Source organism: Varanus komodoensis, unplaced genomic scaffold, assembly GCF_004798865.1.
Source record: "Varanus komodoensis strain SLA01 unplaced genomic scaffold, ASM479886v1 scaffold27, whole genome shotgun sequence".
NCBI classification, from domain to species: Eukaryota; Metazoa; Chordata; class Lepidosauria; order Squamata; family Varanidae; genus Varanus; species Varanus komodoensis.
Genome location: NW_025335701.1, coordinates 12721872 through 12740938, shown reverse-complemented (window position 1 = coordinate 12740938; position 19067 = coordinate 12721872). Strand labels below are relative to the sequence as shown.

Sequence of the window (19067 nt, the reverse complement as noted above, 5' to 3'; positions counted from 1 at the left end):
TAAAGGCACAGCATCTGTCCTGAGATCTTGTATAATAGGACGGCATACAGAAGCTTTTAATAAACAAACAAATAAATCTACCGCAATCAGGCTATTAGAGGAGACGTCAAGGTGAAATCTACAATGAATCATAATATATGAATATATTCACATGGTTATATATGTATAACACATTAATAAAAATCATTTTTAAAAGAATCATATTTTCTAGTATGTAAATAGATGCCCATTTTCTGTTACCTGAGAAAATAAATGCTACCCTCCTTTTAAATAAAATTCTTCCTTCCCCACTTTCTTTCCCTAACTCTGATAATATGTGCCATTTTTAATATGCCCGGATCTTAAGCCTACACCTACGATCCATTATAGTAGGTCTTTCTTTTTTTCCATTTATGCCCGATAGCCCATCCTTACAGCAATTAACAAACGACTAATCATGTCCACAACATTCTGTAAAACTTTTTCTCTCCCTGAGGTGTGAAACCTAAGGTAAGAGGTGCAGCTGGGAGGAATAGTTCATAAGCTTCCATTCCCTCGTTTGATTAACCATAGGCTTCCACGTTGTGCAAGCTCAGAACTGTGGTCAGTCCCAAATGTGCCTAGTTTAAACCAGGGTACACAACTGGCATTCTCTCCAGGGTGCCTTCCCACTGCATTCTCTACAACCTGTACCCCTCATTCAGTCTCCTAGCGAGCTTCATACAGTGGTTTTCCACTGAGCTTCCTGGCCAGTATTACGTGCAACCCTTGGAGTCTGAAAGCAGATGCTGTGGATCAAAGTAGCCTGAATTATTAAATCAAAGGTGCACACCCATCTTCTGCCCAAGAGCTGCATTCCATTTTGAAGATGCTCTCGGATGGGGCCAAAACACCACTGTTTTAGCTTAAAGCTCTTACTGCCACTAACCAAGCCTCAGGAAAGGCACTCCATCCTTTTAGGAATCAGGAAAAACTGTGTACAAGATGGGGAATCACCAAAATATTGGCTGTTTTGGGAAAGGGGGAGTCCTGGGGATTCCTAGGGGACCAAATTTATTTATTTAAAAAATTAACATGTCGTCCTGTCGCAAAAAGCCTCAGGACAGCTTACAGCATAAAATACAACATAAATAAATTCCCAACCCACACTGGCTGCAGTTAAAAACATAGAAAAGACAATATTAAAACTTATTAAAATATCGCTGGAATAAAAAGTCTTAACCTGGTGCTGAAAAACAAATAATGACAGCGCCAGGCAGACCTCTCTGGGGAGCGCATTCCATAGAGGGGGTGCCACCAGAGAGAAAGCCCTCCTCTGGGTACTTTGCCTCCTAATATCTTTCACGGAGGGTTCCCGGAGGAGAGCCTCTGCTGCCGATCTCAAGGGGTGGGAGGGCAAATATGGAAGAAGGCGTTCCTTCAGGTAACCAGGTCCCAAGCCATTAAGGGCTTTATAGGTAATAACCAGCACCTTGAATTGAGCCTGGACTTCGATGGGAAGCCAGTGAAGCTGGTAGAGGACTGGGGTTATATGAGAACAACGCTCAGTCCCTGTCAGCAGCCTGGCAGCTCTATTTTGCACCAATTGAAGTATCTGGACTGTCTTCAAGGGCAGCCCCACGTAGAGAGCATTACAGAAGTCTAATCGGGAAGTGACCAATGCATGTGTCACTGTTGCCAGGCAGTTGTTCTCCAGGTAGGGACGCAGCTGATGGATCAGCCGAAGCTGAAGGAAAGCGCTCCTCGCCACCGCAGTCACTTGAGCTTCCAAGGATAGCTCCGCATCGAGGAGCACTCCCAAGCTGCGGACCCTGTCCTTTAGAGGGAGTGCTACCCCATCCAGGGCAAGGTCCAGGCCACCTCCCCAGGAGCTCGATTCACCCACCAACAGGACCTCCGTCTTGTCTGGATTGAGTTTCAGTTCATTGGCCCTTCACCCTTGCTCTAAATAATGGATCCACAAATAGCATCCTGGCAGTAGCGTTCTCCGCCAGCTGATGTTTCAGAGCACTCTGCAATTGTCAAAACAAGCAATAATGTACTTGAACAGTAGCATAGCCTTTACAAGTGTCTCCTTGGAGCCTTTTTCTGATTGATATTCCTACAGTGTCATGCAGGCCTGCTCTTTCCCCAGCAACATGGGAAGCGCTTTTTTGTGCGGCATCATGTTTGCGTTGCTTCTCGTGCTGATGGTGCTAAATAACCAGGAAACAACTTCTCAGTGTGAATAAGTAAGAATGGAAATCCATCTTCTGATATTAAGATTTTGATTTTTCTCTTATTTAGGAGAAATGGCGGGGTGCATCAGAGGATGGCTCGGCAGCCTGCAGCTTCCCTCCATCCTTCGTTGCAACTTTCTTCATCCAGCAGGGAGAATGGGAAGCACCGTGTTGCTCACAAGGGGACCTGGAACTCGTATCACCCTGCGTCCCCTGAAGAACAGCAACGCAGCAGCCCTTCTGTCTTGAGCAAAGCTGCCTGGGCTGTGCTAAGGTACCCTAAGCATGCCATAGTCACTTTGAGCATTTTGGGTCTGAGGTCTGCATACAGTGATACGCAGGAACGGCACACAGATCGGTAGCTGTGCACCCTTTCTCCGATCTCACTGTGCTCTGTAGAGCAATGGAGGGAGGTGGGTGGCATGGACAGCGTGGGCCACCAGCATTGGGTAGGGCTGATAGCAGTTGTTGATCGAAACATCTGGAGGGCCACAAGTTGCCCACTTCTGGTCTATGCTCACAGGATCCCAGGCAGGTCACTCCTGTTGCCTGCAATCCCCTGATCTTCCTGACTGGAGATGCCAGGAAGGGAATCTGGCACATTCCATGTACTAATTGAGTGTTTTATTGCCAAGCTGCATTCTATGCCTGCCCCTTTCCCAGAGATCTAGACTTGTGTGTGTGTGTGCGTGTATGTGCATGCACATGCATACTTTTGTGTGTGTGTTTCAATGTGTCACTGTATTACAAGAAAGGTACTATGCGGGAATGGGTTTCATAATGAAAACCCAAGTATGTAAGTGCTATAAACCCCCAAAGTATTCTACGTTTCATGTTGAAGCTTCTTCTGACTCACACAAGATTGAAATTTTTGGTTTTGGGGTTTTTCAGGAAAATCTGTTCATATTTCTGTATGCATTTTTCCAAATCTATGCATCAGTTGTGCACTGCTTTGAAATGTTTGCATCATCCTCTCATTGAACAAAGCATATTGTGTGTATTTGTGAATATGTGTGTGTTGTTTTATGCACTACTTTGGTCCACAAGTCACGTTACAAGCTCAAAAATGACTTCAATCTCAAATTGAGTTTATGTTTAGTTTGGAGGGTGCAAATTGGGTAAATTCTGATGAAAAGGAACTGACTAAATTTCTTATACCTTGCAAACTACATCCTGCTGTGGCGGAGTTTATGTGAGCTGCAGTGAAATTAGTGAATTATCTGCAGGTGTGGACAGATGAGTTTTATATCAGGCCCATGTCACTTATTACTTTTCTTCATTTATAAAAAAGTGCATATGTTTCTCAAAACCCTCTATGAAAATGCACTTCTAAGTATAAACGCATATGTTTAAAGGTATAGTCTCCCTAAATACTAATTTTTAATGGAAGATACGCTGGCACGGTTTCATTGGTTTGAGTTGTTTCTTGTTGAAGATGATCAGTGGATGGTGACCTTTTGGGGGTGTGCCCCACAGTGAGCAGAGGTGAGGGCGAGAATGCCTTGCCTTCAGATGGTAACAGGAATTGCGCGTTCTGTGCCACCCTTTTTGTCTTGATGTTATGGATGCAGCATGATGTCCTTCTGCAGAGGATTCCATTATATTGATTTCTTATCCCGTTTCTTTCCCATCAACTGGTAATTGAGTTGTAAATAAATCTTATTAGTCATTATCCCTCTTTAATCCCCCCTTAATAGGACATGGTGCTGCTAATTGGATATGCTTGCTTCCTGATGTTACGTTTTAGTTCAGTGATCTTGATTAGGATAGTGACTATTACAATACAGTTTTGGGGCAGGGCTATGTTGGTAGATTCTGGCTAAGCATCAATTAAAAAAACAGCAGGATTACTTTCCCTAAGGATTTGTTCTGCTAGTACATAGTGGGTCAGAATATGGCTACAATGAGCAGATAACTCTACAGAAGTATATTAGTAAGGATACTGTATAGTCCTGGTTTACCTTTAGGATAGGCTGAAGGTACATTTGCTAGATTGGATCTGCTGGAAGATCTCTGGGTGCTTTGTAGTACATTGGCAATGGTTTTTGACTCCCATTTGGTTTTTGACTCAGTAGCACCAACAAAATGACCCTCCTGCCTGTCCTAATTCATACCTCCGAAATAAAGTAAGCTTGGGATAACCAGAAGTAGATTTTTGTGTGTGTGGCCTGTGAGCATTATGCAGTTTGCCTGCTAAAGTTCTGGGCTCAGAATTCTTTAATTCTAATCATGTGGCCTTTGATCGGTTGATTTCAAGGTTCCCATGGAAAACAAAATGTGCATATAGAAAGTGTGCCCTCCCCCATGTTAACTGTATCGATGTCACAGTGGGTCGTTTCTTCATAGCAGCCTTCCCCAACCTGGCCCTTTCCACATGTTCTGGGCTGAAACTCCCAGCATTTCTGGCCATGCGTGCTGGCTGGAGCTGGTGGGAGGGCCTCATGCAGGGCATGGTTGCCACAGACGTTCTCCTCCCTTACCGGAATGTTCAGCCTGCTAGCCTGAGGATAATTCTGTCCCTCACCACAATTTGTTCTCTTGGCAGTAAGAGGAAACCCTGAGCAGATATCTTCATCTTCAGAGGTGATGTTGCAATGATCAGGCAGAACTGAAAATTAAAATGAAGTTGTTCATCTTCAGTACTGTGCAACAGTTCAAGTTATTGATTATGGATATATTTTCTTTTGCCAACAAGTTGACCACTCAGTCAGTCCTACAACAGAGTAGTGGCTTCTAAAAGTTGACTTGCTCCTGGGAGGCCTGACAGTGATTTATAACAAGTAGTGTTTTATTTACAGAGTGCCTGACGTTTTCTAGGAGCTGAGCAAAGGTTTAAAAGACAACACAGGTCCTTTCTTCAAGCTTATAATCTGATAGGCAGGATGCAGGAGAAAGGCATATGAAGAGAACAAGAGGGAGCAAGTTCAAGCACTGATTCTTCATAGTGATCACATTCTGATGTGCTCATCTATTGGCTTCAGGCTGGTGGGAGTCCTCAGCATGGTGCTCTCTGGTGTCCCACCCCTTACCAGTGTCTTCTCCTTGGGAGCTCAATAGCAGCATTCTTCCTATTGCCCCCAGGTGGCTTCCATTTTAATTTCCCAGAATGCTGTCAAGAGATATCAAGGGCATTGTGGGAAATCAAAATGGTACCAACATTTTGGTACCAACAACCAATCAGCATTCTCCATTGGGGATTTTAAAAGAAAGCTATTCAAGGCAGGTGTCTACAGTCGGTCCTTCGGGAGCGTTGGGTCCACAACAGTTGCAGAAGGGTGCTGTGTGGCTTACACTGGCACTGAGTTGCTGTTTCAGGTCAAAGCCTGTCTCAACAATTGTTCTGTTTCCAGTTGCTTCCAGGATGTTTGCAAGGAAGGCACAGGGGTGACAGCCTTCTCCTGTTTATTTTTAGAATGGATTCACACCCGTAGGACGTCATAGCTATAAATATTGCAGAATAAATACCTCTGGTTAGATCAGAGGTCTCTAATGATCTAAGTCAGGGCCCATGAAAGAGCCTTAGAACTCTGGAACAAATTTTGTCATGATGCAACAGTCGTCTTAGCACCTGTTCGTGGACGTGGTGTCTAACTCAACAGAGGACAGCCTTGAAGGGGACCACTGAAGAAAAATTGCTGAACTGGCTGGGGTTGATGGGAGCTGTGGTCCAACACATTAAGCATACTAGCCTGGTAGAGGCTGGAATGCATGATTAGGTTGCTTGCTGGTGTTGCTATCCAGTAGTTTTATGCAGGGTTTTGTCTTGATTTAAGCACCTTTTTGAAATGTTCCACTTTACAAAAATAAAGGAAAAATTATTCACCGCACTTGAGAGGTCTGACAGCTTTATGGAGAACTGCTTAAATGTTGTATGGAAGCATGGTTTCCTAATGAGAATTAAAGGGGAGAGCTGGGTATTTTAACTACCGTTTTGTGACTTTACACATCTCTTCTTTTACAACCCTCCAATTATCATTTTGTAGTGAAGTTCTGCATGGCACAGCGAACAGACGTGATCTCCTCATCAGTGTTTTAGCATGAAGCAAATAATTTCCTCTTGCTTTTTTTGTGTTGCAAGGTTTGTGCACACAGGTACCCGCATACACACACTTCTTTCTCCTGTACAAGTGCACACAGATATACTGCCCGAAACAGCATGCATATATGTAATATAAATGTCAAGTGTACTTGCTTCCAAACTGTTTTTACAGACAAAATATAAATGTTGGCATTACTTTGAGCTTTCCTAAGTAGCTTAGGACCATGCTATCCAGTGAACCAACCCTCCCCAATGTTAAGTTGTCACTTGGCTAAAGTGACCTTGTGTGCATCACATCATCTTTTGAAGTACTGTTGGTGGAGGTCTGTAAAAGGGACTTCTTTGCTGAGGTGTTCAGGATGTGGAGCTTGGCACCTGGAGATTCATCTGCATCCTGCTTTGCCAGTTCTCTGATTCTGTCTATCGCTTGCTCTCACGCTTTCTCTCTCCCATTCTGTGTAAATTGTAGCCCTACAGTTTGAATAAACAAATACACTGAATGAGGACTGACTTTTGCAGCAAGCTTTTAAACTTTATATTCCTTAAATAGTTTTATCTATTTTCTCCTTGTCTTTTCCAAGGTACCCATAGATTGGTGGTCTGTAACCACAAAGACAGCAAGGGTCTTGTGGCACTGATCTTTGTTTGGGGCCCTGAGGTATTTTGATTCCCATATCCAAGATTAGGAATGGGGTTCTGACCTTGGAGTTGGGAGTCTGTGCTCCAACTCCCCTTCCCTGCCTTGAAAATGGTGGAGAAATAACTGAACCAACTGCCTCGCGGAGGTTGGGAAACTGTCCTCAAGACAGTAGGTAAAGGGGGTTGGGGAGAAAAGGAGAGGGGGTCCATTGGGAGGCAAGGTGTGCCCTCCTGCCTGCTTTCTGTCCCTTTCAGTCACTTCAGCAAGATGCTGACAGTGGCCAGCGAGCTAAAATTCGGAGCAACAGGAACAGTGAAGATGCAGGGTGGATGATGGTAAGTCATAACAACATAAGATGGTTATGACTATCAAAAGCTCTTTCAATAGGACTGTGTCCTTAAAGGCTTAGATTTGTTGTGGTGTAAGCATTCATAAAGTACAGTCCACTTGACCAGATGGACCAGATGAGTAAATTCCATGGAAGTTCCATGAAAATTAATACTGCAAATAAATTTGTCAGTCTTTAAGGTGTCACACAACTTTTTAGTGCTTTTTTGCTTATTTGAGTTTTCTGTAATTACTTGCAGTTCTGAAATTATTGATTATGATTTGATTATTTTAATTTCTGAATTGTAATTTAAGTACACCACTGTGAGCCCAGTTGACAACCCCCCTACACAATATTTACCCATATGTATTGTATGGAAATGTAACCTGACTAACTGTAATTCCATGTTTTGACTAAGAATCAAGCTGCACTGAGTTCAGTTGGACTTTCAGTTAAGTGAGGTTGTAGTTTTAAACACACGTGACTAATTCAAGGAGTCTGCAGTCCTATATTCACATATCTGGGAATAAGCCCCCACTGAACTTGATAAGAATAATTTCCAAATAAACCAAATTATTTCCAAATCCAAATATAGGATTGCACTGTAAGTTCTCTGAGTGGGAACTCTTGGTCTCAAACAAGATGGTATGCTGTGTTTCTGTTCTAAAATATATTTTGATGGCAATCTCTTTGTTAATGGGTTTTTAGGCTCAGGAACAAAGTGTTTCAGCATTTCCTACATTTTATTTTGTTTGGACAAGAGACCTTTCCCCCTTCAAGGAACAGGAAATTTCTCTTGCAAACTCTTGCTTTTCTTAATAATAGTTTCTTTCCTTGTTACAAAAGGCAGGTTTGTAGCAGGGAGTGGTTACTGTGCATTTTACATAACTGGTAGACTGCGTAATAGACCATGCAGATCTATGAGGAGTGGGTTTATTTTTTTATGAGCTCTGGGCAGGAAGTTAAATGTTGGAGGGCTATAAGACAGATGTCTCTATTTTATTGTGATTCAGTGCATTTGCAATTCAGCTGTGCTTGATGGATGCGATGTGTGTTTCTGAGGTCAGCAGGACCAGATTGTTTACACTGGAGTTTTTGTCTTGGGGCCAACACACACTTATACGATGTCCTGGCATTTCCTCGTGGAATCGCAGCAGCACCAGCAAAACAGAGTGGGGAGAGGGAAGGGAAGGGAAGGGAGAGCTGGAAAGAAAACTGAGCAGGCTAGAAGAAGCTACCCAGCTGGGAGCTTTCTTGTAATTAAAGGTTCAAGATTTGCTGTTTCCTCTGTCAAATATTGCTGCTCATAACTTGTAGAGAGCAAGATGCCTCCCCAGGGCACAAGAACAGAGTCCAGCTCCTGTCCTGCGTACACATAGATTAATCTTGGTTAGTGTAAAAGATTGGTCTAGGAACCTCTTCAGGGTATTAAAAAAATGTGGCCAGACTCTCATGTGTCAACAGAAATATTAGTTGTTCAATTGGTTTGGTGGCGAAGTTCAGCAAGGGAGGTCAAGGGGGAGGTTCCTATTTTTTTCCTCCTTTCTGTTCCCTTAGCACCCCCCCCCCCACTTGCTTTCCTTCTTGTAGCACACTCCTATTTATTAGTGGGACTGTGTTCTTAGCCTTTAGTGAAAACAGGAGAAAGCACCCCCCGAGACAGAATCACAAAGGTAGCATGAGCAATGGACCAAGAAGACTCCACAGCAGTGGGGACCTACAGCAGCTGTTACCTGAGGACAACATGGCCTACATGTCCCACAAGTGCAAGCTAGTAGCCCTGTTAGAAGAAAAGGCGAGAGCACTGGAACAGGTGTGTCCACCCTCAAGGTAATGGAAGAAGATGAAAAGTTGATGGAGCTGCAACAGCTATGTGTAGTCCAGAGGCAAGAAGTGCCTCCACAAGCTGAGGCAGAGGAAGAGCACCCTGAGGGAAGGGAGAATGAGGAAACTTCTTGGAACAGGGTGACAGGCACAGAAGAACTAGAATACACTACTCTACTCTAGTGAAAGCAGTGGTACTCTTGAATTGCTTTAAATTACTTGCAGAAGAGACAAGTGAGAAACCCGCTGTGAAAGAACTACATGACACACTGAGTAATCCTGAAAAAAAGAAACAAAAAGTCACTCAAGTAGGGAAAAAGATACTAAAGTTTGCAAGAACAAACAGAGAAGAGTGATAGTTGTGGGAGATTCCCTATTGTGCGAGATGGAAAAATATGTATGTTGCAACGACCCAGAGAATTGTCAAGTATGCTGCCTTCCTGGAGCCAAGAGCAATGATGTAACCAATAATTTCACACATCGCATACAACTCACTGACAAACAGTCCTTCCTTCTCATCCACGTGGGAACTAATGACACTTCCAGGAGAACCTTTGATGAAATAACATCAGACTAAAAGCTCTAGGGAAGAAAATAAAAAACACTGGGGCCCATAGTATCCTCCCTAATCCTACCAATATGTGGAAGAGGAACTTGTAGGGAAAGAATCCTTCAAGGGAATGACTAGCTATGATGGTGTGCCAGAAAGAGAAATTTGGATTCTGAGACCACAAGCTAAGGTTCCTGGAAGATGGAAATGTTGGCAAAGGATGGGCTGCACTTCACAGAGAATGGGAAGCATGTGTTAGGCCACTACATGAAAAAGTTCATCAAGAGGCTTTAAACCAAAACGTACAGAGGAGAGAAACATGCAGCACACATGCCATCACCTGACGAAGACTTACATATTCCAACAAAGAAAAAAGGCTCAAGCAGAGCCTAACATCAGTCTCCCAAAAAGTCATGGGAAGAAAACCAAGGCACAACAAGAATGAACCTTGATGTCTATATACCAGTGCCTGGAGTATGGGGAACAACATAAACTTGTGCTCATAGTACACAAGAACAATTATGACCTTATAGGAATAACCGAAGCTTGGTAGGATGACTCACATGGCTGGAATTCTACAATTGATGGATACAATCTGTTCAAGAAAAATAGAAAGGACAGAAAGGGAGGTGGAGTCTCACTATACATAAGAGACTCGTAGCTGCACAAAAATACAAGAACAACAACTTAGTACCCCATTGAAAGCATCTGGCTTAATTTAAAGGGAGCAAAAAATAAGAAGAAAATCATAGTTTTTGGCATCTCTCACTGACCACCCAGTCAAAATGAGGACAAGGATTCAACATTTGAAAAGCAACATGCCAGTGTTTCCAAGAAGAATGACATAGTCATCATGGGGGACTTCAGTTTCCCCGATATGCTGGGAGACAATTTCTGCCAAACATGGGCCCACCAAGAGTTTTCTGACATGTATTGCCAACAACTTTCTCCAACAGCATGTAGAGGAAGGAACAAATGGAACAGCTTTCTTTGATTTAATCCTAATAAACAGGGATTGACCTAGTGAACAAAATAGCAGCCATGGCAGCCCTGGGGGAAAGTGACCATGCAATACTTGAATTCTCAATTATAAAAGAGACAAAGGTTAACTGCAGCCAAACATGAACACTGGATTTCATAAAAGTCAACTTCAAACACAGAAAAATGATAAGTGAAGTGCCATAGCAATTCACTCTTAAGAGAACGAGGAGTGGGAAATCTTGGGGAAAAAAATCTCCAAGCACTACTACAAACAAATCCAACAAGAAAAAAGTGTAGAAGACAACAGAGGAAGCCCAGGTGGCTCCACAAAAAGTAAGTGTCAGCCTGAAAGAAATAAAGAACACGTACAGGAAGTGGAAGCAGGGCCAGGCCACAAAGGGAGAAGTTAACAAATAGCAAGGAATTGGAGGGACGGTGTCAGGAAGGCTAAAGCAGGAAATGAAGTGAAACCAGCAAGGGATGCTGAGAACAACAGCAAAGCCTTCTTTAAGTACGTACGTTCAAAACAAAAGGCATATGAAAGAGAAAGGTGTCCAGTAACTGAAAATTGATGGCAAAGTTAAAACAAATGAAAAGGAAAAGGTGGAGGTGTTCTATTCCTACTTCATCTCACTCTTTTTTCACAAGAAAATCTACAACAAAGAAGTACAAGCTGAAAGTGACAGATGGCTGCCCAAGATTGACAGCCAGTCCAGAATATCTGGATGGCATATCCCAGAGCCATAGAAGAGCTAGTGGAGGAATTCTCATAACCACTGTCTATTATCTTTGATAAATCCTGGAAAACAGGAGACGTGCCAGATGACTGAAGAAGGACTAACATTGTCTCATCTTCAAAAAAGGGAAAAAAGGCGAACTTGAGAACTGTAGACCAGTTAGTCTGACCTCAATCCCTGGAAAAATTCTGGATCAAATTATTAAAACAGTCTGTGAGTGTCTAGAAGAAAATGCAGTGATGAATAAAAGCCAACATGAATTTATCAAAAGTATATCCTGTCAGACTAATCTCATTTTCCAAGTAACCTCCCAAATGGACAGCAGGAACACTGTAGACATAGTCTACCTTGACTTAGGCAAATATTTCAACATAGTGCCCCATGACATCCTGATAAGCAAATCAGCAAAAAGTGGACTAGATAGAAAAACTGCTAGGTGGATACAAAATTGGCTGCTAAATCAGACACAAAGAGTGCTCATCAATGGCACATTCTCAAAATGGAGGAAGCTAACTAGTGGAGTGCCTAGTGCTCTTCAGCGTTATTTTTCCTTGTATTTCCTCATCTAAATCATTAGTAATCAGATTTGTGGATGATATAAAACTGGGTGGAATAGTGAACACCCTAGAAGGCAGAATGAAGAATAGGGCAATCTTGATAAACTTGAACACTGGGTTGACAGCAACAGAATGTAGGGACAAATGCCAAGTCCTCCACCTAGGAAAAAGAAACCTAGTGCATCAGTACAAGATGGGGAATACATGGCTCAACAGAACTGAAAAAGAAAAAGACCTTGGAGTTTTTGTGGACAACAGGCCAAATATGAGCCAGCAAGGTGATGCAGGTGCAAAAAGGGCAAGTGATAGTTTGGGATGCATTAAGAGAAGTATTACTTCCAAATCATGAGAAGTAGTAGTTCTTCATATGATCTCAGTGCATCACATACAGGGGCTTCACTGTGGCAGTGCAAGGCCTAGATCAGAAGAAACTTCTATCGCTTAGTGTCACAGAGTGGGCAGGAGCCCCCCTCCTACTCCAGGTCCCAGGATAAGAAGGGTGGGGCTCCTGCGCAGTCCCTCAGGTCTTTTTTAAACCATACAGCTAAGCACATCACCTAGATTGGAAACTTTGCTGCAAGTAGATTTTGCTTCTTACCTTTTCTGCATTTCTTCCCTCACTTTTTCCTCTCTCTTGCTTCCTATTTTTTTTTCCTTTTCTCCTTTTATTTTATTTAACTACTCAAACGCTTCACTGAACCTGACTGCCAGGAGGATCAGCAGGTGACGGGCACCTACCTGTCCCTCCCTGCTGCATCCTCCAAGCTGCCTTGAGGCCATCTATCCATAAGTCTTACCTGGCTAAATGGAAAGCCTTCACACTTTTTGCCAGGGTGGCAGGACTCAGTCCTTCTCAGACCTCCATAGAACACGTCCTCAGATACCTCCAGACATGCTTTAGTGCAGGCCTTGCCCCATCCTCACTGTGGGTACATGTGGTAGTAATCTCATACTTCCACCCCCTATCCAGGGGTCATCTGTTTTCATGCACCCACTAGCTTGCCAATTGGTCTCCAGATCATCACTTCACCGGTACAGCCTTGCAAACCATTTTGGAGTCTCTCAGTGGTTCTCCAATCCCTCTTGAAAAGCTATTTGTATCCATGATAATGATGGACCTGTGGCTCTTCTCATGGAAGACCACATTTCTTGTGGCCATCACATCTGCCTGCCGTACCAGCAAGCTATTTGCTCTATTAGTGTATGCCAATAAGATTTAAAAGTTTGAGGAAAAATGTAAAAACAAATAAATCAGCTCAGATTTGGGGTCTGCTCAGCCCTGGATCAAAGGGCAGATGGTGGAAACTTTTTAAATTGATATATTGGTTGAAGCTACAGTCCTACATTCTCTTACTAGAATGTAAGCTCCATTGAGTACACTGAGGCTAGCTTCAGAGTAAATATGTTTAAGATTAACTGACTAAGCTTAACTTCTTAAATAATTCGAAAAGCATTCTAAATATTTTAAAACATTTGGTGCTGAACTTTGGAAAATATTTTCAACTTTTGTAAAATGGCTGGTGGCTAAAATGATCTTGGTATTGAAGCACTTGATGATGGCACCAAAGCATTTTGATATTTTTCTCCGGTCTTGGACTTCCCATTCCTGCATGCCCTTCCATCACTTGGCATAGAGAACAATCACAGTTATAAAGTGCTGTCCAATACATGTCTACTTAGATGTTTGCCCTTTGAGTTTGATGTAGTTTATTCCCAGTTAAGTTATGATTAAGGCTACAGCCATACAACTTACTATATCTTTAAAAAAGCAATATTTTGCCTTCATTTGAATCTTTGAATCTTCTATTTCTAGGCATTTTCTGATCTCACATTCTATTACTTATATCTCGTTTCCAGTGGGTTATTTTGTATACATATTGCAATGCAATATAATATTCATACTTGCTTTTTTTTAAAGTGCTATCATTAGGGAATATAAAATAATGTTTAGATTTCATAGATGGATGAGCTGACTCAATACTATAGGGAAGGCATAAACTAAAGTAATTAGGAATGAACTCATTAGGAAGTATTTATTATATCAATTTTTATATCATCTTTCAATCACAATCCTGGGACATTTATCAACTTATGAATAACACCATTGCATGCAATTCAAAGCATGTAGTAGGTATTACCAAAAAAGCACCCCAAACGATCCGGCTAATGAAATTGTCAGGGGATGGAAAATCTTAATAATGAAGAGATACTTCAGCAGTAAATGATTCTTCACTTTCACTGAAGTCAATAGTGTTTAAGAATGTTTAATTTTATGCTGGATTGTTGCCTTTCCTCTACAAAGGTCATTTACTGATATGAAACAGTAGCAAATTTAGGACCTTGGAGTGATAATTCTTCATAAAGCATGCGATCAGTGATGGCCATTAGTATAAATGAAGTTTTAAAGAGTGAATATTGGAAGATAAGTCTTACTGGCTGCTAGCCATGACATTCCAAAATGTAACCTTTGGCTGCAGTGTGCTGAGTTGGGGACTAATACTGAGGAAGGATGCTTTGTACCATATGCTACTTAAACTTCCATGAAGTATTTATTTGGTTATAGTTGATAAATAAACTGCTCTGGTAGAAATCTTAAGGGTTCTTGTCTTCTGTTGGGATGTACTGTCACTGTTTGTAGGACAGCGGAATATTCCAAACTAATGTTTGTGGCCAGTTTCATTGATGTTGCAGTAGTGTGACTCCTCTCTGAAATTACCTTTGTATAGTCAGGACTCTATGAGGCTAGAGCAATTTCTGAATTGGTCACCCTCACATGGTTTATATTGTAAATGTGAATACCAGTATTGTACCTCTCCAAAAGTGTGTGGCACTGGTATGGTCCCATTAGATGTTCAAGAAGAGCTTTTCTTCATATTTTGCTCTGATCCGCTTGCCTTTAATGTCTTTTTAAGAATTTCATGAAAGGCAGCATCACATAGGATCAGTTCAGATATATTTTTGGAGAGTCCCATGGATGACCAGTTCTGACGTGCTGCTTTCCTTGCATATTCCTCAGTGTGAGTCCATTCCAAAAGCATTGACAAGGGGGAAAACTGCTTCATTGGAGCTGGCTGCAAATATGAAGCTGGCCAAAACCCTTCAAGACACATCTTAGCTTTCTTGGCAGATCATGGAGTTGGGTTTAGCGAAATAACTGGATGGGTGTTTTCATTGCCAGCCTCCCCCCATTAGGCACAACCCAGATGTATTGGACTACAACTCTCACCATCCCCAGCAGCTGAGGGTTATGGGAATTGTATAACATATCTGGAATATGCCCAGTTGGAACAAGCCAGGGATGGACAACTTCTGACCTCCTACATGTTTTTGCCCTAGTCAGCATAGCCAGTAGTAAGGCATCATGTGAGCTGTAGGCTAAATCATCTTGGGCCAGAATTTGCCCAAACATGCTTTAAGTAAGATAAGGGCTGAGTCCCTTCTAATTCCACTTCCATTTTTTCTTACTGGCTGCTCTGATAATTTTGCATGTTAACAATGTTGGAAGGTGAAGGCTTATGACCTCTGAGGTTTCTGTGGGATCTTCTATAAACAATTCTCCTTGCAGAAACCAGAAGGATGCTGCTAATCTTTTCAACAGTGATTTCAAGACCAGTGATCACAATTACATTAAATGGCTAATGTGGGATTTGGGAACAAGTGAAATATATTTAATATTATTCAAAAGTTTAGTAACTTGCTTTACCAGTATGTTTCCCTTTATTGTTGGTGGTTGCACATGTCTTTTGACCGACGTGACAAATTAAGTCTGTTTTTGCTTTTGAAGAAGATGAAATACTAAATATTCTGTAATTCGATGCCCACTGATGTGGGAGTAAGTACTCTTGAACTTGTTGGGACCTAGAGCAGGATCCCATCGAGGATCATGCCTTTTGCTGTTATTCCAAAATCCAATACTCATATCCCTTGAATTGGGAATATTGTAGCCACTTCTAAGCTTTGATTTAAAAAAAATCTAAACTACTTCATGCCTATTACAAATCTTGTTAGTTAGTTACCTGTCTGGATTTTTGTGGCATCTTACCCTTTTTTGGATCAATCTACCTGAATCTGATCCTTTTCACATCAAAGACATTTCGGAGCATCTTATGTAAGAACAGTTCATGTTATTCAGCCTTAGCACTATTAAATCCATGAGGTAACATGACTGTGAGTGTAACTTCTAATTTTTTTTTCAAAAGTGATGAATTGATAATATTGAATAAACTGAGGGCTAACTGGAACATAGAAATTAAAATATTCAGCTGTACATTCTGCAGTAACCAGGCTGTGACATGGCACCTAGAACTCCATACTTTGCTCTCTGTACTGGGGATTTGTGCTGGTTTTCAAATATCAGTCCCTTCCAAAAGCAAGTGATTACTGTATCCATGGTGCTGCTGAGCAGTTCTGATGTTTTGTTTTCCTTTGTTTCTCTCCCTGGAACTTCATGATACAAACCAATGTAATCCAAGTCATCTTTTCTGTTTTTTAAGCTGCTTACTAGGGATAATGATAAGCACTGCCAGGTGTATAATTTTTATTCTTGTACTTGAGCAAATTCCAAATTGTCAACCAGCTTGAAACTAGCTTGCTGCTAATGGCTCTCTGCTTCCTCCCAGAGCTTGGAAATTATATTGTGTTTTTTCAGAGGTGCACTAAGTCTGGGCAATTCCCATCAGCCCTAGCCAGTATAGTTAGAAGTGAGGGATCATGAAAGTTGTAGTGCAACTGGAAAAACCCTTTCTTCCATCGTTGGTCCTACAACTCCCATGGATACTTGGTTTGGAACCATGGCGTTTGAAGTGGGCTGAAATGGCTTAGCTTTTAGTTGAGATGTTCCCTAATTTAGTTGCGCATTCTATGATTGATTTCTCGACAAACAAGGCTTCTTGACATAGGAAGAATGGAGAATTCCTGTTTGTTTATTTGGGAAGCTCTCCTGTGAGGATGTAAGTTCTCCAGAATAAAATGAAAAAAATAATGTGCTTTTTCTGTTGTATCATGTTATGGCATTAGGGAAAATTGCTGGAGAAACAACTCATTCATAAATGTTAGGAGAATTTTAAATCAAGGGCCCAACCCAACTAAAGTTTGTCATAACCAATACAGTGATCCTCTGCATACTTACCTGGGAGTATGCCTTGTTAATTTGAGTAGGGCATGAACCTATTACTTCTCTGGAAGGATTGCACTGTAAGTGATTGAAACCACAGAGGGATTTACCATACTAGAGATGCGTAAGCAGTTAATTTGTTTTCTATGACCAGAATTTACCAAGCTTGCACTTTGTGGAACTGAACAGAGACCCAAATACAATCTGAAGTTGCAATCTGTGTGTTGCTTGTGATTGACAGAACAATAAAATGTTCATGCAAAATATGCACATATGAGGAATATTTGAAAAATTAATGTGCACTTCAATCGATAGGGGAAATATATGCATTTCAGAAATATACATATTTGATGCATGCATTTGGGAAAATACGCACACAAAAATAAAGCTTGCGATCCAATAGAATTCAATGCAATAAAAAACAAAGCTTGCAATCCAATACAGTTCAATGCAATGAATAACCTTTGAGGTGAAATTCAGAGAACCTAGTCAAGCTCCAGGTTTGCTGATTAGCACATCCTTAGGAATGGCTAATATGGGTTTGATTGTTTTCAGTGGAATTTAGTTGTAACTAACTTCCACCCAAAATATTTCTGCTTTTAAGTTAGTCCAAGGGCATTTCTGGTATTTTTTCCTCTTCTGTGAAACTTATTTGATTATCACTTTCATGGCTCTTGGGTGTTAAAGGCTGAGAGACTGGAAATGTCAAAATCTAATAAGCCTCAATGACACTTCTAATAATGAAAGGAAGTCTCAGTGTTGCTAAAGCATATTGCTTCCTTTGGGTTAGTCCAGTTAATTTTGAGGTGTGAATAAGAAAAACAAAAAACAAAACCTCAGTGCCTGGCTGAGTTTTCTATGTCTGTTCATCTGTAAATAAGTTGATTCCCCAACAGTCTTCAAAACTACCGTTATTCCATCTTGATGATCAACTGCATATTGAATGATGACTCTTTCCTTTCGTCAAGATGAAGGTGAAAGAGGGTGATGCAGCTTTTGATCATCGTCTAGAACTGTGGCTTGTTTCTGGCATTCTTTATGCATTAAACATCAAGAGAAAGTTTAATAAATGTGTATATAATACATGGAGGATGAGGCGATCTGTGGCTATTCTGCATGACTTCTAGACTTACTCCGAATACCAGTTGCTGGGGAAGATGAGCAGCAGGTATCCTACTTCTGGGATCCTACAGGCAGCTGCTTAGCCACTGTGGGAAACAGTTTGATCGATTAAACTTATGGTCTGATAAATGGCTCCTCTTAGGTTTTCAGTTGCTTTTAAAGAAACTTACAGATGGTGGAGAAAACACAACAGGAGAAATATGTAATCAGTGAGTGGGTGGTGGGTGTTAAAATATTTTTTCTTTCATATTTAATAGGAAAACTCAATTTAAGTTGAGCAAAAGTGGAAAAATAATTAATGCTGGAAAATGCAACCTTGTTAAAAGAGCTTTTTCAGCTAATGAAGATTGAATAAGAAAACAGCAGTGTTGAACAGAATTCAAGTAGTGTAGTCAAATGCTAGAGTACTTGAAAAATTGAGTATTGCAGTAGAGCAGGGGAGAAGAAAAACTGGTGGTAATAAAGAATTAACTGAAAATTACAGCCTTGTCCTGTGCATGTCTGATTGCAATTAAATAGCTCTAGGTTCATTAGGATGTGATCCCAAATATCCAGGCACAGTTTTGGAGTTGTGCAGCATGTTCCACTGAGCACAGTGGGGCTTAGTTCAGTGCAGCGATAGTTTCTCAAATGGCATTGGCCACTTTATTTGTAGAATCCTCTTCTCCGCATCTTCAAACACTAGAATTCTCAGAGTGACAAACAACAAAATGGTACACACACACACTCACGTGTGTGTCCATATATATGTTCATCACAATTTAAGAATGGCAGCAGAGAAATCACATCTGCAGCCATAAAGCTAATCCATAAAGCTTCAGCATTATGGAAATCTTAAGATGATAATGAGATGGTAATAAGTCGTGTATTTTTTAAACATTATAACATAACTTTCCTTAAAACAAAAATAGAACTCCCAAGTGACTTACAACAAAAATATATTTTAAAATAAGGTGAATATGAAAACAGCTCCAATAA

At 41.2% G+C, this 19067-nt stretch overlaps 1 protein-coding gene across 4 annotated transcripts in view; it reads left to right on the top strand.

Moving 5' to 3' along the window:
- The window catches only part of TMTC1 (transmembrane O-mannosyltransferase targeting cadherins 1), a 182237-nt gene that overhangs the window by 30164 nt on the left and 133006 nt on the right, over positions 1-19067 (top strand). For all 4 annotated transcript variants that reach the window (XM_044434084.1, XM_044434083.1, XM_044434082.1 and 1 more), the window contains one exon: positions 2266-2472. In XM_044434084.1, the coding sequence (XP_044290019.1) occupies positions 2266-2472 (207 nt within the window). The remainder of the gene's footprint in view (positions 1-2265; positions 2473-19067) is intronic.